Source organism: Acinonyx jubatus, chromosome A1, assembly GCF_027475565.1.
Source record: "Acinonyx jubatus isolate Ajub_Pintada_27869175 chromosome A1, VMU_Ajub_asm_v1.0, whole genome shotgun sequence".
Taxonomy (NCBI): Eukaryota; Metazoa; Chordata; class Mammalia; order Carnivora; family Felidae; genus Acinonyx; species Acinonyx jubatus.
Window position 1 is genome coordinate 141,765,666 of NC_069380.1, and position 25,924 is coordinate 141,791,589.

General features: G+C 38.2%; 2 protein-coding genes across 6 annotated transcripts in view; both read left to right on the forward strand.

Annotated features, from left to right (window-relative positions):
• TENT2 (terminal nucleotidyltransferase 2) overlaps positions 1-10,793 on the forward strand; it is a 71,166-nt gene extending 60,373 nt beyond the window's left edge. For all 4 annotated transcript variants that reach the window (XM_053224326.1, XM_015069095.3, XM_015069091.3 and 1 more), the window contains 3 exons: positions 2,488-2,579; positions 7,688-7,767; positions 9,349-10,793. In XM_053224326.1, coding sequence (XP_053080301.1) covers positions 2,488-2,579; positions 7,688-7,767; positions 9,349-9,423 — 247 coding nt within the window. In that variant the 3' untranslated portion in view covers positions 9,424-10,793. The remainder of the gene's footprint in view (positions 1-2,487; positions 2,580-7,687; positions 7,768-9,348) is intronic.
• A 2,510-nt stretch (positions 10,794-13,303) lies between these two features.
• The window catches only part of CMYA5 (cardiomyopathy associated 5), an 88,930-nt gene continuing 76,309 nt past the window's right edge, over positions 13,304-25,924 (forward strand). The window contains exon 1 of one of the 2 annotated variants that reach the window (XR_008299312.1): positions 13,304-13,673. Coding sequence is in view for 1 of the 2 variants with exons in the window: in XM_027039277.2 (XP_026895078.1) it covers positions 13,525-13,673 (149 nt within the window). In the remaining variant the exon portion in view is untranslated. The remainder of the gene's footprint in view (positions 13,674-25,924) is intronic. The other variant, XM_027039277.2, reaches the window with a different exon arrangement.

A 25,924-nucleotide genomic window follows, 5' to 3' on the forward strand; every position in this document is an offset into this window, starting at 1 on the left:
GGATAGAACTGGAGGGTATTATGCTGAGTGAAATTAGTCAGAGAAAGACAAAAATCATGACTTCACTCATATGAGGACTTTAAGAGATAAAATAAATGAACCTAAGGGAAGGGAAACAATATAAAAACAGAGAGGGGGACAGAACAGAAGAGACTCATAAATATGGAGAACAAACTGAGGGTTACGGGAGGGGTTGTGGGAGGGGAGATGGGCTAAATGGGTAAAGGTCACTAAGGAATCTACTCCTGAAATCATTGTTGCACTATGTTGCACTATATGCTTAAAAAAATAAAATAAAATAAGGAAAAATATAGTATGATACAAGAGTTAATTAGGGCCCTGTTTTAAAGAATGACATATTTAGGGAAAATGTTTATAAATTTCCATTTGGATTCTACATTTAAATTCACCTCTAAAAATAAAAATAGTAAATAAATTATCATATTTTATTATTTCAAATATTTAACAATTTAGAAATATTTAAAAGCGCTTTGAAAATGCAATAGATTGAATCAGTCTAAATTATAGTGTTTTAAAATATTCTTTTTTTTTTTTTTTTTTCCCCTTTGTGAAGTACTTCAAATGATATAGTCACTTAAATAGCTGCATTATTCAGGTTGATTATAGGCTGCAGCTTAAATGATACCTGGTTAGGGATAATAAAGTGAATGTAGGTATGTAACATATGTTTCTGTGACCCAGTTTAGAACTAAGTATTGGCATGTAATATAAATTCAGGATTGTATTTCATAGAAGTATGGTGGTAAGAAGAGTTCCTTTGATTAAAAAAAAAACAACAAAGAACTGTAATTTAACAGCAGGATACAGTATTTCAACATTCTAAATTTGTCTGAAAGAAAAAAAATCAGTCTACACCTTTTTAACATTCCAGTTTTAATTTTATTTCAGATTCAACTGTCCTTTAAGTTGAATGAGAAACAAGTAGTCTCAGGAAAAAGTTCATTTTATTAGTGAAATTTACCTCAAGTGGTATGAAGTAAAGTGTAGCACAAAGTATCATTGTTTGGTTCTGGCACATGGTTCTATAACTCTCTCCTTTACATTGTTATTTTTTTTTTCTTTTGTATTTATGTATGTATGTAATCACTATAACCAGTGTGGGTCCTGAACTCATGACCCCAAAATCGAGAGTCTCATGCTCTATTTACGACTAAACCAGCTAGATGCCCCTTCCTTGTTATTTTACAAAAATTTTGGAAACAAACTTGGACCAACAGAGCATTGTAGTTCTTTTCTGTTTGGAGTTTCTACTAATGGAGCTGCTGTACACGACATATCTAAAACATGTTACTGTAATTAATACTAAGTATTTCTCTTTGATAACCTACTTAGTTTTTAAAAAGCATAAATTCTGATATGTATTCTTAATTTAAAGCTGTCTTTGCTAAGTATTTCTAGTATTCCTGATAAGAAAAAATAGAAAGTCATACTTTAAGGATCCTATTCAATTATCCAACTTCACAAGGTGCAATGTTTTCTTGCATATTTAACATGGAGATGGATCAGTTTTCCAGAAACAAATGCCATATTGGACCCATGATTATATTCTTAGAAATTCTTTGTCTGATAATAGAGGACGAGTAGATAAATGTTGGAGATGGAAGGTCCCAAAACTTGGTCTTTCTATTCTTACTGAAATGGTGGACAGAACTAAATATGGCTGAAAAAAAAATATTTCACCTATTTTCCAAACTTATTTTTATCTTGTATACAAGGTGAATTGTCATACATTTTAGAGAAAACGAAAATCATACTTGTGCAGAACTATTATAAAGAAATAAAAAAACCAAACAAAACCAGAATGTAAGGTTAGTACCTACTACAGACAGACTGGTCAGTTTACCTTTCGACATGCTGATAAAATTGTTTTATTTGAATATAACTTTACTGTTAATAGCTACATCTGATATACAGCAATAACAATATGTTTTCATAGAGTATTAATTTTTCCTAAAACAGCACCTACTGGCTTCTATTGGAAAATTGCAAAATTTTCTCCCAAATCATATAAATGGACATGCACTAAACAAGATTATTTAATGATATCAGAAAACAATGTGCGATTACATGTCTTAATAAGAAATCCTTCCTGAGGTGCTAACAACGAACATAATTTTTATATTTTCTGCTTATATTTTCTTATTTTTCATATTCATTTATTCAGTAAATATGTATTGAATGTTTACTTTGTACTAAACAATATTGGAACAGTGAAAAAAATACATAAATTATCTTGGAGCTTTCATTCGGCTTGGGAGAGACACACAAAAAACAGTAACATAATAAATAAGCAAATTGTTAGAATTTAAGTGCTATGGAGAAAAAAGAAGGGGAAATAGGTGCTGAGGGTGGAGGCAAGTTTCAGTATTCTGTGAGAAAATCAGAATGGGACTCGCTGTTAAATATGATAAACCTAATAAAATGAAAATTAAGCAAATAGTTAACACGGTATTTTTCTTCTTTCAGCTGGAACAGTCAAATGATTTCAGTTCGTGAAGCCAAAGCCATTCCCAGGCCTGATGGTATTGAATGGAGAAATAAATACATCTGTGTCGAAGGTAGCTTTCCCACAACTACTACTTTACCACCCATTTATCACCATGGTACTGAGAGAATTACTTGAATAATTTCAGTTTGTATTTCAGTTAAAATTAATACATTCATATTCTGGCTTACAAGTCTTTTAGTTATAAAATTTTCTTTTTTTTCTTCCAACTTTTAATTTAAATTCCAGTTAACATACAGTGTAATATTAGCTTTAAGTGTAGAATTTGGTGATTCAGTACTTACATACACCATGCAGTGCCCATCACAAGTGCCCTTCTTAATCCTCATCACCTATTTAATCCATCCCCCCACTCTCCTCCCCTATGGTAGCCATCAGTTTGTTCTCTGTAGTTAAGAGTGTGTTTTTTGGTTTGCCTCCCTTTTTCCCCCCTCTGTTTGTTTGTTTTGTTTCTTAAATTCCACATATAAGTGAAATCATATGTCATTTGTCTTTCTCTGACTTACTTCACTTAGCTTAATACTCTCTAGCTCCATCCACGTTGTTGCAAATGACAAGATTTCATTCTTTTTTATGGCTGAGTGTTTTCATTGAATTTTAAAAAATTAATTCTTTAGCTGTAAAAAATAGTAAATACGAATTTAGGCGTTTAATATTCCAGTTGGTAATATTTGAGCAGTCTTTATTCATCCCTCCTGCTTGTAGGTGATTGAAATTTAATTTCATGACTTGAAGGTAGAAGAAAATATTATCTTCATGTGATGATTCTTATACTGAGATAAAATGAGTTCTTTTATAGCTAAAATATCGATACTTAAGGCAAGCTAGGTTTTTATGAATAGTATTTATTTTACTTTAAAAATCGAATGCTCTGAAGATAATCTGTTCTCTAAAATTAATTTACATGTTGTTGAATATTTCTTTGAGTTGGTGGGAAATTGACTTCAAGAGGCAAAATTACTCTCACAGATTCCAAGTTGAAGACTTTTGTAAATCTTGAGGTAAAAAAGAATGTGTTAAGTGTTAAGTGCAGTGTTTGTAGGAAAACATCAAATTTAGAATATTTTATTCTTGGATCATATGCAACATCTTAAGCGTCTTTGAATATGAAATTTAATTTCCTGCTTTGGTGGTTGGTTAAATTGCATAGTGGGTGTGTATTATTTTAGTTACTTGTGTTCTTTTGAATATTAAAAACTGTTGTGAAGTGCTGTGTGTGATGTGATCCGGTAGCTTGGCATAAGGCATTACTCTATTTTTAAAAAAAAGCACAGGCGTTCCTTGGATATATTGTGGGTTCATTTCCAGACCACCGCAATAAAGCAAATATCACAATAAAGTGAGTCAAATGAAGTTTTTGGTTTCCTGGTCATATGAAAGTTACGTTTACCCTATATTGTAGTCTATGAGGTGTGAGTAGTATTACGTCTAAAAGAACAGTATACGGGGTGGCTCAGTCAAGCGTCCGACTCTTGATTTCGGCTCAGGTCCTGATCTCATGGATTTTAAGTTTGAGCTCCACATCAGGCTCTATGCTGACAGTACAGGCCTGCCTGGGATTCTCTGTCTCCCTCTCTCTGCCCCTTGCCCGTTCATGCTCTCTCTCAAAATAAATAAGATATTAAAAAAAAAGAAAGAAAGAAAAATGTACATACCTTAATTTAAAAAGACTGTTGCTAAAAAATGCTAACCATTGTCTGAGATTTCAGCAAGTCATAATCTTTCTGCTGGTGGAGGATCTTGTCTTGATGTTGATGGCTACTGACTAATCAGGATGCTGATTGCTGAAGATTGAGGTGGCTGTGGCAATTTCTTAAAATGAGACAGTGAAGTTTGCTGCGTTGATTGACTTCTTTTCACAAATGATTTCTCTATAGCATGTGAGAGCATTTTACTCACAGTATTTCTTTGAAAATTGGAGTCCTTTCAAACCCTGCTCTATTTTTTCAACTAAGTTTATGTAACATTAAATCCTTTGATGACATTTCAGCATCTTCACCAGGAGTAAATTCCATCTGAAGAAACCATTTTTTTTGCTCATCTATAAGAGCAAGTCCTTATCCATTCAGGTTTTATCATGAGATTGTGGCAAAAGTCATTCACGTCTTCAGGCTTCACTTCTTTTTTTAATGTTTGTTTATTTTTGAGAGCACAAGTGGGAGAGAGCAGAGAAAGGGGGACAGAGGATCTGACGCAGGCTCTGCGCTGACAACAGTGTTCAGGCTCCACTTTTAATTCTACTTCTCTCACTCTTTCCACATCTGCAGTTACTTTTTCCACTGAAGTCTTGAACCTCTCAAAGTCATTCATGAGGGCTGGAATCAGCTTCTTCCAAACTCCCATTAATGCTGATATTTTCACCTCTTCCCATGAATCACAAATGTCCTTACTGGCATGTAGAATGGTGAATCCTTTCCGGAAGGTTTTTCAATGGACTTTGCCAAGATCCATATAGGAATCACTGTCTTATAGCCTTACAAAATATATTTCTTAAGTAATGAAACTTGAAAGTCGAAATCACTTCTTGATCCATGGGCTGCAGAATGGATGTTGTGTTAGCAGACGTGAAAACAACAATTTTTTTTACATCTTCATCAGAACTCTTGGGTGACCAGGTACATTGTCAATAAGCAGTCATATTTTGAAAGGAATTTTTTTTCTGAACAGTATGTCTTAAAAGGTGGCTTAAAATAATTTAGTAAACTGTTGTAGACAGATGTGCTGCGATCTAGGCTTTGTTGCTCCATTTATAGAACACAGGCATAGTAGATTTAACATAATTCTTAAGGGCCCTAGGATTTTCAGAATGGTAAATGAACATTGGCTTCAACTTAAAGTTATCAGCTACATTAGCCCCCGACAGGAGAGTCCTCTTATCCTTAAGCTTTGAAGCCAGGCATTGACTTCTTTCTAGTTATGAAAATCCTAGATGGCATCTTCTTCCAGTATAAGGCTGTTTCATTTACTTGGAAAATCTGTTGTTTACGGTAGGCATCTTCACGAATTATCTTAGCTACATCTTCTGAATACATTTCTGTGGCTTCCACATCAGCGCTTGCTCCTTCACCTTGCACTTTTATGTTATGGAGGTGGCTTCTTTCCTTAAACCTCATGAACAAACCTGTGCTAGCTTCAGACTTCTCTTCTGCAGCTTTCTCACCTCTCTCAGGCTTTGTAGAATTGGAGAGAGTTAGGGCCTTGCTCTGAATTAGATTTTGGCTTAAGAGAATGTTGTGGCTATTTGGTCTTCTGTCCAGACCACTAAAATTTTTTCCGTATCAGCAGTAAGACTTTGACTTTCATATTCATATGCTCACAGGAATGGCTCTTTTCATTTCCTTAAAGAACTTCTTTGCATTCACAACTTCGCGTTCATTCCAAGAGGCTTAGCTTTTGGCCTGTCTTGGTGTTCAGCATGCCTTCTTCACCAAGCTCAATCATTTCTAGCTTTTGATTTAAAGTGAAAACTGTGTGACTCTTTCTTTCACTTCACTTGAATACTTTGAGGCCATCATGGGGTTATTTTTTGGCCTGAGTTCAATATTGATGTGTTTCAGGGAAAATAGGAAGGCCCAAGGAAAGGGAGAGAGACAGGGCAATGGCCAGTGGGTGGAGCAGTCAGAACACACACAGCATTTACAAAGTTTGCCTTCCTATATGGGTGTGGTCGTGGTGCCCCCTAAAAATTCCAATAGCAACATCAAAGAGCACTGATCACAGATCACTATAACAAGTATAATGATAAAAAGTTTGAAATATTGAGAATTGCCAAAATGTGACAGAGACAACAAAGTGAGCAAATGCTGTTGGAAAAATGCCACCAGTAGACTTGTTCACAGGGTTGCCACAAAAAACACAGTATCTGTGAAGCACAATAAAGTGAAGTGCAGTAAAACAAGGTATGCTTGTACCGTGACAATAAACTCCTTTTAAAAGTAGCCTTTCTAAACAATCAAAAAATGTACATACAAAAGGAGTGTTTTAAAATTATGGGCCTGCTTAGATTATATGACAAATCTAGAGTTAACCTCTTCATCAGATTTTCTATTCTTCCACACTTTTTCCAGGTCTTTCCCCTCTGTTCCATTTCTTCTTTCTAGCCACTTGATTCTCTTTCTCTTTAGTCATTTTCTTTCAGCTTTAGAGCATACATACGTCTTATCATCGTTGAAAAATGCTCTTGATTGGTACTGGCTCTTGTAATTAGTTTTTGTGGTTTTTTTTTTTTTTCCTTTTTCAGTGCCAGAATTCTTAAACTAGTAATTTTTACCTACTCCTGGCATTATTTCGGCTATCCCATCTCATTTCTAATGCCTTTAGTTATCTTCCTTTTCTCACTAGTATCCTCAATTTCCTTGTCCTCTCATATAGACAGTTTCCTTATCGCTACATATGGACTCTTCTCTCTTATCTTGTGGGGGAAGGGTTAGTGGGGTGGAGGTGAATATGTGGAAGGTAACATTGGAGACGCACACACACACACACACACACACACACACACACACACACACACCTTTCCTTTGTGTTCTTCCTGTCTTCTATACTTGCTCTCCTGTTTCTCTTCTTTCACTGCTAAATTTCCCCTACAAATTACTGTTCTTACTGTATCTTTTTCTAAACCGTTAAACTGTCCACTCACACCATAACTTTGTACTGTTTTCCATCCTTATGAGTATTAAACTTCTAGTTTCAAAGGTATTGACCTTTCCTCTGCTGGATAAATCAGTGGTCTTTTAAATTAAATTTAAAATTACCTTTCTGTGATATTTGACATTGACCACCTTTTTTGTGTATAGTGTTTTATTCCTTTTGATAATACTTTGTTCTTTATTTTTAGTTCTCTAAGGGTAGGGGATAGGTCTTTGACCCTTTGTCATTCTTCAGAAATCTTATTTTTATAACTTAGACTTAAAACATACCTATGCTGATGACTTTGTTTTTACTTGTCCTGTCACTTGAATTCTGTCTACCTTATTAGATGGTTCACAGGTATATAAAACTTTCTTATGCAGATACCTAATTAGGATTCACAATGTGCACTTGCTATTTCATAGGTTAAAAACTGTCAAATATTGGCTCTTTCATATAGTTCAACCTAATATAGAAACCAAAATTCTCATTTTAATAATTTCTTGTTTATATGTGCATTTGACACTCTAGAACCTTTTGATGGAACAAATACGGCCAGAGCTGTGCATGAAAAGCAGAAATTTGACATGATCAAGGATCAATTTTTAAAGGTAAACAGTGTATGAGATTAACTCTAGAAACCTTAGTGGACTAGTATGCTTTGAAAATGGAAAAAAAAAATCTAATAGGACAGAGTAGCCGTGGTTCCTGTGTTATGAAGCTGTTAATGTAGCACAATAGAGAATTCATGACTTGCTAGATACACTTTTCCTACAGAGAAATCGAACTCTGTGTTCATTTACATGGCTTTCATTTTCATGGAAGTAAGCATCAAAATGAGTGAATAAAACCTAACTGACTCCTTTCTGTCCTTGAAATATCAAGGAACTACTATAGCTTTAGAAGAAAGCTAATGTTTGTTCTATGATTTTTCTTCTGTATAGCCCATTGTAACAAGGAATTCGAGCACCATTTTATCTTTGTTTATATTTTGAGAAATTAAAAAAATCAATGTGTATATTTGTGTACACACACATTATATATAAACCTCAGTGATATATATATAAAATATTGTTTATTCCTTCACTCTTCAGTCCATAATATGAATTTATTCATCGGTGATTTTGCTAGGTGTGGTTTCTTTCCTCAAGGAGTTCGAAGTACTGTGTAAAAACACATTGATGTAAATATATACTATGAGACAGATAGGAGAGAATGCCTCATTAAAGAAAAAAAGATCAGCAAACTGTGAAGGTCATTTTAGAGGAATACTTTTTCATTAGACATACAAGTAGACTTTATTTTGATGGTAATTAAAAATGTAAGTATGTCATATTACAAGCTGTCTTTCACATTAGGTCCTCTTTTTATCAACCAGAATAGAAAATTTAAAATTAATAGAATTCTGCAGGGCAAAACAAATATCCAAGAGGAAATATTTAGGTCTATCAGATTAAACTGAGAATTCAAAAACAGCATTGCTACATTGTGGTTTTTCTTGATGCCTGAACTTTCATTTAGGATTGTTCAGCTATAAAACCAATACTTTTAGTCAGTTGAACAACTGAAGTAAGAATAAACCAGATATGCAGTCACTGAGTAGTGAGCCAAATCTGTAGCCTGTGAATAAGAATTTGTTTTTTTTCTTTTTGATAAGTTCTGTGTGCTCTTCTTTTTCTGAAGCACATGAAAGTGGTTTATTAGAGATTTACTCTCTGCTTTGTAGTACTATTTTTAATTGGAAAAGCTTATCGATGCAAACTAGTCAACCAAATAATTGAAATAATCTCACACTCTCTCAAACCCCAAAGGTTTTGTCTTAATTACGTTGCTATTTTAGATGAAATTATTTAAGTCTGTGAGTAAATGTTAATATTGTCATTTGTATCTTTTTGTACCACCTATGTGTCTGTCCCTTTCTTTATTAATAAATTGGAACCACACAGGTATAGGGTTTTTAAATAACATTTTCTTTTCTGACAGAAAAAAGACATTTACTATATTAAAAACTTGGGAGATAAAAACACATACACACACACACACACACACACACACACACACACACACACAAAATCACCCCAAATTTTACCTCCTAGAGAGAACCACTGTTAACATTCCAGTAACTCTCTTTTCAGTCTTTTGTTCCACTTATATTTTATGTTTTAAGAATTATTTTTTTCTTTTTCTCCCAGTCATGGCACAGATTGAAAAACAAAAGAGATTTGAACAGTATACTACCTTTAAGAGCTGCTATCCTGAAAAGATAACTGGCTTCTATATCTTAATAAATTCTTCTGAGAAATAAAGAACAATAGTAACACCATAATGCATTTTGTTTACCTCCATCATGGTTTCTTTTTAACTGTTCTTGTTTTCATGTTTTATTTTTAAGAGGACATACTTATATAAAGATTGCATATTTTATTATGACATTTCCTAATAAAACCCTTTGATTTAAAGATGTATTTTTGAAAATGTTTACATTGATTCGTAATATTATGGCATGGATTTTCAAGAGATCAGATAAAATATTTTTGGGGGAATTATCTGAACAAATAAAAGGTTTTTGATATAACTTCAATTAATTATACCACATGCTAATACTGAAAGGATGTGTGGAATTTTGGAAAGGGACTGATTCATACATACTTAACATATAACGTACAGTATATAGTTTGTTGCCCGTCTGTTCTGGTAAAGTGAAGATTCAAGCCAGTTATTCAGTTACTTGAAACAAAATGAAATCTGTAATTTCACTGAAATCACTGCAGAGGCACGAAATACTGGACAATTGCCTTAAGTCTTCACTTGACTCTCTGGGATAGACTGAGGCTTTGGGTGTGTCTGTATTAGCATTTCATTAGTACCTCACATGCTTTTGATGTACTCTTGAGATTGCTTTAAATTTTTGTTGAAAACAGTACATTTTGCACTGTAGTAATATGAGCACCCTGTATTGTTTAGAGGTTAGTAAGTTGTTTTAAAGAATTAGTTCGTTGTAGATTTTTGAAAAGATGAAGTCCCCTGTGCTTTATGATAGTTCAGTGCAATGTGCACTTTTACTTTATTTCACGTTTTCCTGCTTTTATTTTCCCTGTAACATGAAGCAACAGAAACTGAAAGATCAAAGTTGAGATTATATCCTATTGACAGTATCAGAGTTTGTGTACAAGTGTAGGATTGTAATCTAAACTGGAATTTTTAGGCAGTAAGCCACTATAAAATGTTTTAGGTAAGACAAAATTATTATAAATAAAAGCTTAATGTTTGTAAAGATATCTTTTTTAGTATTTTTTTCCATATGAAGAAGTAGTGGTGGCTGCTAAAAAAAACCTACAGTGTTTATTAAGATTGATTATGGTTTATGTAAATATTTGTAAATTGGTCAATGCCTGTACATTTAAATATGAAGAGTAATCTTGAAAACAATTTTAACTTTTTCAGAAGGACTGTGTACAACTTCTTTGAGACCTGCTGTAGCACAGTTTGTACCTCTAATGTATTTGAGTTTTTTGCAGACCAATTCAAATGCTAAGACTTTTGCTTTTCTTTGACTTGTAAAGGTGCAGATTTTCATTTCTTCTTTAAGTTTAAATTTTTGTATGATGTCAAATGGAATAAAGTTTATATATGGAAATTGTTGATGTGTTGATTTTTTCTGTGTGAGGCTTTATTTATGAGGTGAGGCTGTAGTTATCATCTAGAACTGAGCTGAATCTAATTTTTATGCTTGATAACTTAGGTTATACAGAAAATCTCAGAACGGAGATCATATTTGGTTAAGCCAGCTAAGCACATCAACACCCTATTTCTGTGACATTATTTAGAATAAAGCTTTCCACATAGGTGAATTTTTTAGATTACTGATGTTTTCACACTTTTGAAGCAATTAAGCTTTACAAATCAATTCTTTTTCTTGGAAAGTTTCCTACAATATACACTGTGCAACTCTTCTTTATTAGAATGTATTGAACATAATATTTTGGTGATGACTGGGCATCATTAAAAACAGTAAAAAATAGTCCTCATGCTCTGTGGTAATACTGTATAGCTCTCAGGGATGGGGAAGTGTGTAGGGAGTTCTGCCTTTATAGTATTAGGACATTTCCTAAGAAAGCCCTAGCGTTTACCATGGTATGGACTCTTCCATTGCCACTGTTTTCTCAGCTCTCAGTGCCATACCCCATCAACCCCATCTTACTGCTGCTACTTTTTAACTATCTTGCTACAACAAATGCATAAAGAAGTTAATAAACTTGTACCCATTTCTAAGTCATTAGACTGAAACCTAAAATTATGTATCTTGTGATAGCCAAATATGTCAAATAAATGGCTGTTAATATATGAGGAAATTTTTTAGACTTTTAAATTATTTTCAGTTTGACTTACTTGTGTGGTGAATAATACATTCTTTAATTTTCTGTTTGTATTGATCTGGCCATTTCTATATGTTTGCATGTATCATTAAGAAAATAGTGTTAGGAAGTTAAAAATGTGCAGTCTGTACTGCAGCCAAGTTTTGGGTTGGTTTGAACTGGAATCTTTGCAAATAAATCTTGTTGGCTTTAGTTAGTGTTCCCAAGAAATGTTGAGTGAAATGCAAGGAATATACAGTGGCTTTCTATACTTTTGATTAGTGTTTAACAGATTCCCACAACTGTGATTGAATGCTTTTTGTCCTAGGTGAGCAGTCATTTGGGATTACTAGTTGGAAAAGCCTGGCTCATGTTAGGATAATTATTGCTGATGTTAAACCTGGTTTAGTGAACCCTGGAAGACTGGACTCTTGTCTCTTCCCTTCTCACACATACCAGCTGGTAATTCTGAACTGTCTGCAGTTTTTTGCTCACAGACTTAATGTACACCTATAATCTAGTGTAACTGGTGAATACAACCTAACTTATGTTCATCATATTTAATAACTCTGTGAACAGAATTTGTGGTAATTAAAAATACATGTCTATTTTAGCCATAAAATCATCCTCATGAAAAGAAGAATATGTATTATAAAGATCTCTCTACCTGTTCTATGTACTGAGCAGGTCTGGTCCTGTTCTCTTCAGGGGATATTCATTAAGCATCTACTATGTGTTAAGTACTTTGCTTCCTTCTGGGCCCGTAAGAGATGGGGATGGTGGGGAAAAAAATGAGTAACAAATTTACGAAATGTACAGAGGGAAACAGACACATGATTTGGATATAGGATTGAATTTAACCTGAGCATTTCAGAGAAAGGTAGTGATCTTGAATGGTGAGTCACCAGGTATATAAAGGTGGGAAGAACCTTTCAGGCAGAAGGAACTGTGTAAATAAGGGTACAGTGGTGTGGCTTAATAAATGTTGAGAATCGTGACTTCTAAAGAAGAAACCAGACAGATGTGGGCTTTTGTTATCCAGCATTCATCTTCTCGAGGAGCTTGAGCTTTCGTCCTTGAGCATAGGGACGCCATTGAGTTTTAAGCATGGGCATGACCTGATCCAGCCAAAGGTCTAGGGTGTTTGGGTTGAGTTTCAGACAAAACTTAGACGTTGACCAAAGTGGGGAAAATTATTTCTCTTCAAAGTTATTAGGGGAGATAATGTCCCGACTGAACAGGCTAGGGGCCACGGGGTATGAGAATACACAATTCATATGCAAACATAAAAGGAGCCAATACTGAAAGAACAACGGTTTAAAACTGGGCTTATGAAAAGGGCAGACTTAGCTGCTTCCCCCTGGATCACTTACACTGGGCAGGAGACCTTGAGCAAGCCAGCTTCCCAAACTCTTCTGAGCCTCAGGTTTCTGATCTAGAAAACCAGCATTGCAGTTAAACGTACCACCGCAGAATCGTGAGGGGATAATGAAAGCTAGACCCTTCACAGTGTGCCTGAACTAGCAACGGCTCTGCTCAGGAAGGAGTAGTTAGTTATTTGGTTGGGATGCAAGGTTTACCAAGAAGTTCTGTGCCAAACACACGGCCTACCAAACCCACACTGGGGGAAAGAGAGGCGGGGCTGGGTGCCTATTCTCCTTTCAGCAACCTGGTGCAGCTGAAGCCTGTCCCCCTCGGAGTGATGATCGCTGCTGGCCCAAAGGGCCGCCTGGGATCCGCCTAAACGGGTGGGGAGAGCTGGGGGGCGGGGGGAAGTTGGCAGACGCGGGGGAAGAGGAGAAGCTGAGCCCGGGCCCCAGGAGCTCGATGGCGAAACTTTGACGCCTTCTATTTAAAGTCGCGGGGCCAGCCCGCCCCCCGGGCCGGGAACCCGAGCCGCGCGCCGGGGCAGGGCCGAGCCGGGCCGGGGCCAGAGGCGCAGTCAGAGGGAGAACACCAGGCGCGCGCGGGCGGCTCCGGCTCCAGCTCCGGCTCCGGCCCGGCAGAGGCACGATGGCGAGCAGCGACAGCAACCACGCCGCGGAGAGCCCCTTCGGCTCCGACGGGGACGAGGAGGCGACCCGAAGGCCGGAGAGCGACGAGGAAGAGGAGGACGAGGAGGACGAGACGGCCGCCGAGTCGGAGGAGGAGCCGGACGCCAGGTAGCGTGCGCCCCTCTCCTGAGGCCGCAGCCCGAGCGCGGGCCCGGCCGAGGGCCTGGAGGTGCGGCCGCGAGGGCAGGTGCTTCGCAGGCCGACTCCGCACGCTTCCCTTTTCTTTCTCTGCGCTAGAGTTCGTTTCCTCCGAGCTCAGCACTTTGTCTCAGGGCGTGCTGCCGTGGTAAGGAACTTGAAGGTGAAGGTGCTTGCTGTCAGCTGGAGTGACAGGCCCGCCTGCAGCGGCAAAGTTCACGACCGCCCCCCTTCCCTCCTTCACTCCCCCCTCCTGCCCAGCAACTTGTGACTTGCTCTTGTTTATTCCCGGGGATTTACTTAGGGTCCTGCCTGACCACAGAATGTGCTGAAACGCTCATGTTTGGCCCAAGCCTTAGGAACAATCGTGAAAGCCCGAGCTAGAAGAGAAGGGGGTACGGAGTGGGGGTGGAGGCGGAGAAGGCTGCTCTGGAACCTTCAGATAACCGGAGGTCTCTTGGAAGCCAGCCCTGGACCAGATCGCTATGAGAGGGCTTTAATTTGGTACAGAGGCTTACAAATTCTTTGGACGAAAGGAGCCTGACTTTCAATAACCCCTCTTCTTAAAATCGTGCTTTCCCCCCACTATGGTTCCAAATATCGTTTCAATGAATGTGATTGCAATTAGGTAATATTGTATAAAAATATGGGTCTCCTTCTACTTCCATCTCCCTCCCTCTCTTCATGTACGTCCTAAAATGAGAACATTAGAAATCACCAGGGAGAGAGTCGTGTTTTGTTTGCTTGTTTTGGTTTTTTGTTTTGTCAGTCAGTCATGTCCTTTCCGAAATCTACTAATATCAGTAGAAAGGCTCTGTAGGTGACAGATGTGCAACATTTCAGAATGCCCCTCTCAAAGTTAGAAGTTCTGTCCAACCAAAGCCCGCAGAGCTGAAGTTGAAGTAGCCCACAGAGTAGCACTGATTAAGCTGAATGGTCAGTCAGATAAGAAGACTGGAATGTAGGTTACATATTGACCAAGCAATTGCCGAGTGGGAAGCAGGCACAGTCCCTGCCCTCAAGGACTTTATGGAAAAAATTAGGGAGCAATATGGGGAATACGAGTCTATGTGCTAAAGAAATGAGAGGGGCAGGGGGGACAGACCGTGCATACTGTGGAAGCTCAGAGGAGAGTATGTAGATGTGTGACTGCCTTGAGAGGAAGTGGGCATGACCTGGGCCTTAGAGAGTAAGCAAAAGATGCAGAAAGGGGAGGCAGAAGAGAAGACACCTGCGGGAAATGGAGGAGGGAGTAGGCACCGGTGATTCCCAGGCAATACTGAGAAGGGAAATCTGTCAATCTCAGCCTTTAGAACCTTTTCCCCTAAGTGACGTTGGGGATCCTTATATTAGCCCAACCAGAATTTACCACCTAGAGAATTTGAAAACTCCAATGTGAGCAGCTGACAATGATTCCAAACACCACGCTGGGATTCCTTTGCCTTTTTCGGGTAAAGATAGGATTTTTGGGTAAAGATAGGATTTTTCTGCAGTAAGTTTTGGCCTGCTCTGACTGCAGGTGGTCAGGTGGACACCAAGGCCAGCGTCGGAATTAGTAGAGTGAGGGAAACAGGAGGAAAGGGGCAGGTGGCTGGGCGCTGAGGCTTTGTAAACCATCACACTTTTACATTTTGGATTTGATAGCGTGAGTAACAAGAAATCAGTAATTCTGAGCAAGATTTAGCTAAGATTGGAAACACATTGGAGTTAGGGGAAGGTTACCGACAGCAGATTGGCAGATTAGAAAGTTGGTTTTCAGGAGGGCTCCTATCAGAGAGACAGTAGCAAAGAGGAAGAAAGGTGTGTAGAGATTGAACCATGGTGAGGGCCAAGGGAAAGGAGATGGCAGGGAGGCTAAAGGTAGAGAAGTGTCAGTGGGCAGGACTTCCTGGGGGAACTGAGAGTCCTGGACTTTTTACTATCTTGAAGTATTGTTAGAAATCAAACCATTTTGTTGTGTGTACGTTTACAAATATGGCCTAAAGTTCTTTTTCTTCTGAGGCTAGAGGTGAGGACTTGGAATATTCTGTAAAGGATGGGAGGTAGGAATGATGTCTCATGGTTCTTCACCGCTTCCTCTTGCCTCTTCTGCTAAAGATTTGCAATTATGAGAGGGTCCACTTGCTCTGTGCCAGGCTTAGTGCTAAGTGTTTACGTATGTTTTCTCATTTTAAACCCTCCCAGCAACGCGATGAGATGACTGTCCTTTTATAGATGAGGAAACTGAGGCTTTGTATAATTTCCTAAGGGTATAAGGCAAGTCATTATAAGAACCAGGAGGTGAGCCTGGGTGTTTCCTCCAAGCCACTGCTGGACTTTCACCACCTGCCTTCCTTTGCAGGACAGACCTTTATGTAGGTGAGACTGGAATGGCTTCAACTAGCTTCTGCCTTGAAAAATTCATAGAGCAAAAGGAAAGTCCTCATCTTTTTGCATAATAGTGGAAATTTTCCCCCTTCGTGAATGGAAAAGTTGTTTGCATTTCTTGGAGGTCAGAACCTTTCTCAGAAGTTAGATTACAAACTGATTTTTTTTTTTAATTAAGAGGCACATAATAGTAAATAAATGGAAATAGCCTAATAGTAACAGAATGACTATTACATCTACTTTATGTGTTATTATTAAGCCATTATTAAAATGCTATTTATTATAGGTTTCTTAAAATATGGAAAGTGTATATATTGAATAGGAAAAAAATGTTCACTGTAAAATTTAGAATGATCTCACTGTAAAATAAAATATGTATTGGGAATAGGCCTAAAAGGTTAGTAAAGTTTCCTAAAAAGTTAATAAAGGTTACCATAATAAACATAATAAAAGGTTAATAAAGGACATTTCAGGAATGGTATATGGAGTTTTCTGTATAGCCACCTTTCTGAATCAAGGGAAAAAAAATCCCTTTTAATTATAAAAATGCTTTTCTAGTGCAGACAAGCTCACCATTACACATACCAATGCTTATATCGGATCAGAGAACTACCCTCCTGATGTATCATTAGTGATACAAATATGATATATGTCATGAAAAAGCCTGAGTGTGAATCCTCTTAGCCATTCTATCATGAGCAGATTCCCTATTTTGTCTTAGCCTCAGTTTTCTCATCTGTAAAATGGTAGTAATAGTTCCTAATGTATAAGAAGTGTATAATGTATAAGGTTGTCATCAACTATGTGAATGTAAGAGTACTTGCCTTTAGTAGGTTCCCAATAAATTTTAGTTTCTTATCTCCCTTCAGATGAATCATCATTGGCCATCAGATGAGTCACTATTGGCCGCAAAGCTATTTCTTCTGCCCACCTTCATCAATGAGGGGAGCATAATGGTCTCAGTTTTCAATGAGTAATGATCCTGTTCCACTTTGACTTTTTCCTGTATTCATTCACTAAACATTCATGGAATGCCTACTGATTGCCATGGACCATGCAAGGTGCTAGAGATAACAAAAATTACTAAGAATCCATTACTGTCCCATGGTTTTCATATTCTACTTGGAGAAACAGAAAAACATAATTATGTCACTAACTTTATAAGTGATTTAAGGGGGAAAAAAGGTCCTTATGAAGTACCTCAAAGTAGGGAGAAAGTCCTGGAATCCATCCTGCCTGGAAGGATTGGAGAAGGCTTCATAAGGGGCTTTGGAGCAGGGTATTCAATGCTAAAAGTGCCCAGAAAGCTAATAATTTGTGGATATCAAAAAATATTTTTGTGTTGCTAAAACTTCATACCAAAGTTATATGTGAGAAGCATCTCTATAAAACCTACAGGATTTCAGAGCTGGGAGAAGCTTTAGAAATTTCTGTTCCCAGAGAATCCTTTTGCAGATTCAGAAACTGAGTGTCAGGAACATTTGTTCAAAGTCACACAGTTTTTTAGTGGTAGAGTTGGGACTTAATCCAGGTGTCTGAGCTCCAATCTAATGTTCATTAGTTTATTCTTTCAACAAATGTTGATTGATTGATTGATTGATTGATTATTATGTGCCGGACACTTTCTAGGCACAAAGGATATAGCAGCGGACAAAATGAACAAAGTTTCTGTCTTCCTGAGAGTGACTTTCCAGTCTGGGGAGACAAATAAACAAATATGAAATATGTCAGGTGGCAACAAGTGGTATGAGAACACGTGTAGCAGGATAAGGGTTTCGCTGCTTTGGAGAAGGTGGTGAGGAAGGCTTTCCCGATAAGGTGACATTTGAGCGGAGACTGAAGGAATGAGGGTTCTAGGCAAAGGGAAGAGCTGGTGTCAGGGCTCTGAGGCAGGAATATGTGTGGCTGATTTGAGGACACAAGGAGGTTGGGTTGCTGGAGCAGAGTAAGTCATGAGAGTGGAGAGGTGGAAGTCTGAGAGGTAGTTGGTAGTTGGGTTGCAGATCAGGTAGCATTTTGCAGGCCATAGTAAGGACTTCACATTTTATTCTGAGTGAAAAAGGAAGCTGGATTCAGTCTACCAAATCACTCAAGGTTTAAAACAAACAAACAAACAAACAAACAAACAAGAAAAACATGGTGCTTGCGGTATTCCATTAAATAGTAAGGGCCCATACATTCATATACTCATTGATATTTATTGGACATCGACTATATGCCAAACACTGTGCTAAATGTTTCAAATTCATGGTGTCCTGTATGGTGGGAAATATGTAAATGTGCATTCATTATTTCTGCATTTTTCTGACTGCAGAGCAGTGAAGCAGGACTCTTTTAGTCTTTCTGACAGATCACTTAGAAATTTTTCAGTATTTTTTCTTTGGATCATTTTCTGTTGTTCAGTTTTAATTTCTCTGTTTAAGCACAAAGGATTTTTGCCACAGCAGTACCCAAAACCTAAAAATCCTCTTGAATTGCAGTTTTGCCAGTATCTGTATAAAAATAGGTCTGTGTAAGCTGATAGAATTAAAATTATTAGTGACATTTACATTTAAGTAATCATTGTAAGAAACAAAACTTTTGGAAGGTGAAGGGAGTTTGTAAGTGGTTTTTGTTATCAGTACGGAGCACTCTGTTTCCATGTATCTATTTATATGATGGCTCCCACTGCTGTGCTTACCCAGGTGTTTTGACAAGTGTGTCATTTGAGCCAGCCCTCTTTTGAGGTCAGTGGAAAGAGCTGCGAGGGGAGGGGTGACTGCTCAGGATGCCAGAGACGGAGGGAGGAGAGAGGATAAAACAGGCGCTTGGAGCCAGAAACTGAAGAGCTATTTAAGTGTTGGCTGCATGAGCATTACATGCCCTTGGTTAGACTTTGACTCAATATAAGGAATACAGCAAGAGTTGTTGTTGTTGTTTTTTTTAAACAGCAAACCTACTAATGTGTATGACATATTGACTGTAGAATTTTACAAAAACAAAAGAAATGTATCCATTTCCTGGATATTCTGAATCTGGGCTTAGTGAAAACCTTGACTCAGTGCAGACAATATAGCCAAATTCCCCTTCCAACCAAGAAAACTTAGAGAATCAGGTATAAGAGACGGGATGTGGTCTGTACCTGAAATAGTAATCTTTGGCTTAGTCCAGCATTCTCCAGTAGACATATAATGTGAGCCACATATGTAATTTAAAATTTTCTAATAGCCACCTTAAAGTCAAAAGAAACAGGTGAAATTAATTTTACTTTATTTTATTCAACCCAATATACAAGTTATTATCATTTCAACATGTCATCAATATAACATTATTACTGGTATATTTTACATGTTTTTATGATAAGCCTTTAGATTTGATGTGTATTTTACTTTCACAATGCGTCTCAATTTTTCCCCCCCAGCTACATTTCAAGTACTCAGTAACCACATGTGGTTAGTAGCTGCTGTGTTAGTGCAGGCCTGATAATACCTGGACATCCATTAGCTTCCCTGGAATCCACAGAACTGCCACTAAAGTTGCATATGTGTATACAACCTTAGACACTAGGAACATAAAGGTGATTGCATGGCACAGTTCTTTCTCTCAAGGAGCTCACAGTCTGGCACAGGGAAGCAGTTAGCTCCACCATAATGTCATAATGTCATAAGCACGACACTAGAGATATTAACAAAGGAATAGAGAAAAGACATATATTCTTCTTAAAATGAGACTTAAAAGGTTTTGCAGAGGTAACGCCACAGCTGGGCAAAAAGATATTTCAAGTACAATATGCGGTTAGATATTGCCTTAGACCCTAGTTCCAGCTCTCGTGCTGCTAATTGCTCCTCTGCCTAAGCTTTCTTTTTCTCACCCACCCAGAAGCACTCAGCATTTCCAAGACTGAGGATATTTGTTGAATGAATGAGTGAGTGGCATGAATAACTGAATGAATGAATAAGCAAGTGAATGTCAAGTCATCAGACTCCCATGAGAAGCAAATTTAGTTGGGATGTTGAACCTGTTAGGTTAGGTAGAATTGTGGTACCATTCATTTACCAGGAACTGACAATATCCAGTGACTCTGGAAACACAGTAGCTTGGAGGGGACAGTGATAAGTATGAGGGATTGTTCAATTAGGATGTCTGCAGTCATCATTCCCACCTTCTGTGACTCGTTGGAAAGCCTCCCCTAGGCTGACCCTCCAGCCAGATCATAGATGGGAGGATAAGAATAGGCTTTGCTTTTTGCCCAGAGAAAAGTCCTCTATTAAGGCAACTGGAGTGTATTCAGTTCCAAAATTCCACATCCTAATCTGATAAAGTCCAAGATATGTGGGAAGATTAAATGATCTACTGTTTTCTTCCAAATTGAACAGCTCAGAGCCTTCTCATTGAGCCATTACTATGTTTTCTTAGTTTGCATATGCTTCTTTTTAAAAATAAATTCACATGCTAAACACATTTACATTCACCACAAATTTCCTCTTAACGGCTGAATTCACTAGGGCACTTAAAATTGTTGATTTGTAAATAAGATTAATTTCCTCCTGTTATGACTTTGTTAAATTAACATTTGTTAAGTGGCGCCATAGGTGGTGCCAGATGGTGAGCCATAGTTTGACAAAAGACCACAAAAGAAATTGCAGTAGGGATCTTTATTACTGACAAGCCCTGGAGGAAGTTCATAGCCACAGGGGAGGTGAAGGCAGAGTGAAGCAGAGAGAAAGTCAAGACCCAGGACACATGCCTTTATTAGGATGAGTGGAGGGCTCTGGGTTTCCTGGGCTATGACTAGATCAGTCAATTTGAACTAAAATTAGTGGGGTTTTGGTAAGTTCCACTGCGGTCTTATCTAGGGGAGGCACTGAAGGTGGGGGAGACTGTTGATCACAAGAACTGTCGGGGAAGTCATATCAGGAACTTCCAATGGCACGTGACTCTTCAGACTGTTACCTAAGATATGTGCTTGCATGAGGGAGGCTGGTCAGCTTAAGGCTCCCGCAGGGCAGCCACTTGACCAAACAAAATGGATGCCGAGGCCCCAATACCATGGAGTAGCTTAGCTAAGCTCATGACACCTTCACTTTCAGGAATGTCCGTACTATAGAAAAGAGGCTCATTCATTCAACAGAAAATTATTGAGGACCTACTTAGAATGAGTGAACAAAACACAATTCCTTATCTTTAGAGTTTAGTCTCTGGAGAGGGCAGCCAGTAAACAAGCAATCTCACCTGTAATTAGTTGAATCGAATGCTTTAGTGAAATGAATTGGGCCTGGGGAGCTGCGGCTGCTAGCTGGGCTTCTGCTAGTACGCCAGCCCATCAAGTCTCAGAGTCTTTGTGTCAGTCTCTGGATCCACCTTGCTAGCACTTCTCTTTCTGCCTACAGAAAAAGATTTCAGTGTCCTGTGGCCCAAGGCTGGCAGGAAAGCCTGGCTGCTGATGGCACTTAACCTTGATGGGGCCTTAGCTTCAGACTTACGTTTCTGTTGAGTGAACAGAGACCCAGAGAAGGGAAGCGAAACCAGTATTGACTCAAGGAACAGTTGGTCTATCCCTTGCACTGTCACGTGTTATTTTGAGTTATTTTCTCAATAACTCTGTGATATAGGCATTGTTTTCATCTCCGTTTATGAAAGAGAAAATGGAGGCTTAGCAATACTGAGTAATTTATCTAATGTCAGACAGCTCATAAGTGTGCTAGGGTTCTAACCCTAGCCTGATGGTTCTCATGAGTTCAGTGCTCACCTCGAGATGTATGTCTGTATACACAGTGGACACATATCTGGTCTTTATTAGCTAATTTCTTTTTTATTTGAGTATAAATTAGTTTTTTAAAAATAACTATTTTAATTTACTTCTACCTTTAAAAGCAAAGCATAAAAGACCCAGAAAATCTGCATAATAGCTAATCCTGACCAGCCCCTTAGCATATTAAGTTTCCTAGTGATAGGGAAGTAGATCTTATGTTTAAAAATAGACATTAGGCAATCTAGTGTGATTGAATTTTCATAAGGTCAAACATAGCAACACCAAAATAACTTCTCTACATGCTCTATGGGATCATGTGATAAATGTTTAATAGATAATTACTGTAATACCTTTGTTTAAAAGAATTTGTATTGGAGGGGCACCTGGGTGGCTCCATCAGTTAAGTGTCCGACTTGGGCTCAGGTCATGATCTTGCGGTTTGTGAGTTCGAGTCCCGCATCGGGCTCTGTGCTGACAACTCAGAGCCTGGAGCCTGCTTCAGATTCTGTGTCTCCCTCTCTCTCTGCCCTTCCCCTGCTCACGCTCTCTCTCTGTCTTTCAATAATAAATAAACGTTAAAAAAAATAATTTAAAAAATCATTTAATAAAAAAAAAAATCATCTTGTTCCTGGGTGCCAAGACAAGGGCATGGAACATGAGAGGTGACAAGTGGTCTTTGAATTTGGCAAAAATGCAGGTCAACAGAGATAGATTAAGGACAGAAATGCTACCACCTGTGAGAAGGTTAAAAGTTGAAACCTTTCAGCATCTGTTTTAGATTGGATTCCCTTTTGAACAAATCCCTTCAAATACAGGACCTTACAACACTTTCCTGGGAGAAGAGGGCACCAGAAAGGGGAAGGTGGGTTCTTAGGAGTAAGAGGGCACCAAAGGCCCACCGAAGTGACAATTATGCTTTCTCAGTCCTGCTCAGAGGAGTGAGTTAAGGAGATTACCCAGGACACTGCAGAAAACCACTTTCTCCAAGCCCTCGGCCTCAGATCACTCATTACTCAGGGAGGGAGGGATATTCTTCTGACTCCCAGACTCCAAGAATCCAGGATACAAAAAGAGGGGTGGGAAGGCAACATACACAAAGTTGGCAGTGCTGATATATGAACCAAAATCACCTGATAATAAAATGTATAGTTAAATTGACTGATAGGATTCCTACTCCGTTTACATACTTTGGAAGAAAATCCCCAGATACTGACCTAGTTGGCAGGAGATGCAGGGTAACACAGCCTCTGTGGCTGCAGGACCAAGGCAGAGAGGTGTTTGCCTGCACCAAAAACTGGAGCCTTACGATCTGAATAACTTAGGAGAATCAATGACCTACTTAATCATAGAAGAAAATGGCAAGAAGTGGCAACCATTTCTCAGAGTTTTCTTTCCATTTCTCTCTGCTCCAGTTCTTACCTGCTGCTCAAACTGCCAGAGTTTCCACCTGTCAATCCCACAAGTTCCCTTGGACTGAGTTTGCATAGCTTAAGAGTTAAGAATCACAAATTCAGAAACCCAGGCTTTAGTAACAACATTCCCTCTGAACAGCCTTCCATTTGCCAGGAAATTCTCATGTAAGTGATTTTCTCCAGGTAAGGGCAACTGCCTTGGGTTCCAGAGTCAGGGTCAGTTAGGTTTGGAGTTGCATAGCAAGCTGTGACCAATTGAAGCAGAAAGTGACCCTATTCGCTGGATATTGATAGTTGAGAAAATCAGAAAAGAGAGTTTAGATGGCCAGGAACAACCCTTAAAACCATGCTTCAAAACTGGTCTGAACTATGCAACTCAATTATAAAAAGACAAATAGCTTAATTTTAAAATGGGCAAAGGATCTGAATAGACACTTCTCCAAAGAAGATATTCAAATGTCCAATGAGCCCATGGAAAAAGTGTTCAATATCATTAGCCATCAGGGAAGTGCAAATGAAAACCACAAGATACCACTTCATACCTACTAAAGTAACTCTAACCAAAAAGACAATAACAAGTGTTGGTGAAGATATGGGAAAATCAGAATCCTCATACACTGCTGGTGGGAGCGTAAAATGATACAACTGCTTTGGAAGACAATCTGGTAGTTCCTCTAACTCTGTTAAACATAGAGTTACCATATGACCCAGCAATTCTACTCCTAGGTATATACCCAAGAGAAATGAACAGATACATCCACATAAAAACTTGTTCACAAGTGTTCATAGCAGCTCTATTCATAAGAGCCAAAAAGTGGAAATGACTGAAATGTCCATCAACAATGAATGGATAAAGAAAGTATGATATATTCATACATGGGATATTATTTGGCCATAAAAAGGAATGAAGTATTGATTTGTGTTACAAGATGGATGAACCTTGAAAACAGTATGCTTAGGGAAAGAAGACAGACATAAAGGACCGCATGCTGTATACTTCCACGTTTATGAAATGTCAAGAAGAGACATATCTGTGGAGATGGAAAGGATATTAACGGTTGCCGAGAGATGGGGAAAAGATTGGGGGATGATGCTTAAGAGTGTGGGATATATTTTTGGGCTGATGAGAATGTTCTAAAATCGATTGTGGCGAGGTTTGCACAACCCTATGAATATACTAAAAGCCAATGAATTGTACGCTTTAGGTGGGTGACTTGTATATGAATTATATCTCAATAAATTGGTTTGTTTTTTTAAAGTTCTTACGTAAGGAAATGGTTGCCATTATTACTGGGCACTAGATGTCACAATCTGTACTGTTGCCACTTTCATACCAGTAACTCAGGATTGCAACAACTGCTACCCCCAGAGAAGATGACGATCTCTACCATTTATTTCATTCATCAGTGGCTCTCAAGTCGGTCTGGAATGGGTGTGAAGATCATCATGGGGAGAATATCTGGCATTGTCACCTTTAGGACCCACAAGGTGAATTCACCAAATGGGAAGAGAGGTCAGATGCTAGACAGTCAAAAGGAAGTCAGATGCCTACTGGAACAGCATGAGACACTGGACTAAGATTTCTTCAGGTTTTGTTACCTGATCCTCAGAATGTTGAATACATGATGTGTGAGATTTTACTTTTTCTATGGATGGACAATGCTTTATTTAAACAGTGAAACAGATCAAATAGTTAATATAATGGGAATAATAATAAATAATTAATAAATAATAATAATAGGAATTTATTCCGAAATACAACACAGAGCAATGACCGAGTACAACCATATGAGGTTGAAGTACCCTTTCCCATTCAATATCAGTTGACTCTATCACTGTTTATTCTAGCTTTGACTTTGCATTTTATGATAGTAACAAGTCTTTAATTTAGGCCTCACTGTAACCTGTCTTGCACATCTTGGTATCTCTGCTTTGGGGTTTCAAAGCTCTATTGAAATCTATCTGTTGCCATTAATTATCTGTTTGCCATTATTAGAAAGTTAATTGCCTTTTAATTCTTTTAGTCTATATACCTAGGTCAGTCCTCCTTTGGGGAATTATGCTTCAACTCACTAGGTGGGCTACTATGACCCTGACCAAGGGGAGAAATGAGACTCATATTCTCTTTTCTGGTTACTTGGAAATGGAGACACTGATTCTACTTAGCTAGTTTTAGAAACAAAAGGTTGGGGTTCAGGTCTCAACTTTTTGGAGATCTATTCCACTTTATTTTGATCTTTTTAATAATATTTTGGCTTTTATGTTTTTAAAAAATTGGTAGCTAATTTTTCTATTAGTCAAAAAATTTCTAAATTTATTTCTATAAACTGTCCAAGAAGAAATTAGCTAAAATTGCTGAGCATAACTTGGGGTCTGAGTTGGTATCCAGAAAAAAAAAATGCGATTTAGAACTAAATAAAGCCTATCCGTCAAGGTAGGGAGCCCAGAGTATAGAAGATGGGAGGGGAGGAGATCCCATATAGATGGGAAGGGTAGAACTCTGAGTGTAGGATCACCCAAGTGGGTTTCTAAAACCTTGGAACAGTCCACTCAAAATAGAGCCCAAACAGGGAATGTTTCAGCCTCAGAATTCTGCAAGCACACCTATTGTCTACCTAGGTGTAAGAGGGTGAAAGCCCTCTGAATCTATCCTGTCACTCAGGAAGGCCTCCATCCTTCATCAAGGCAGGTCATGCCATCTGCCAGAGGTG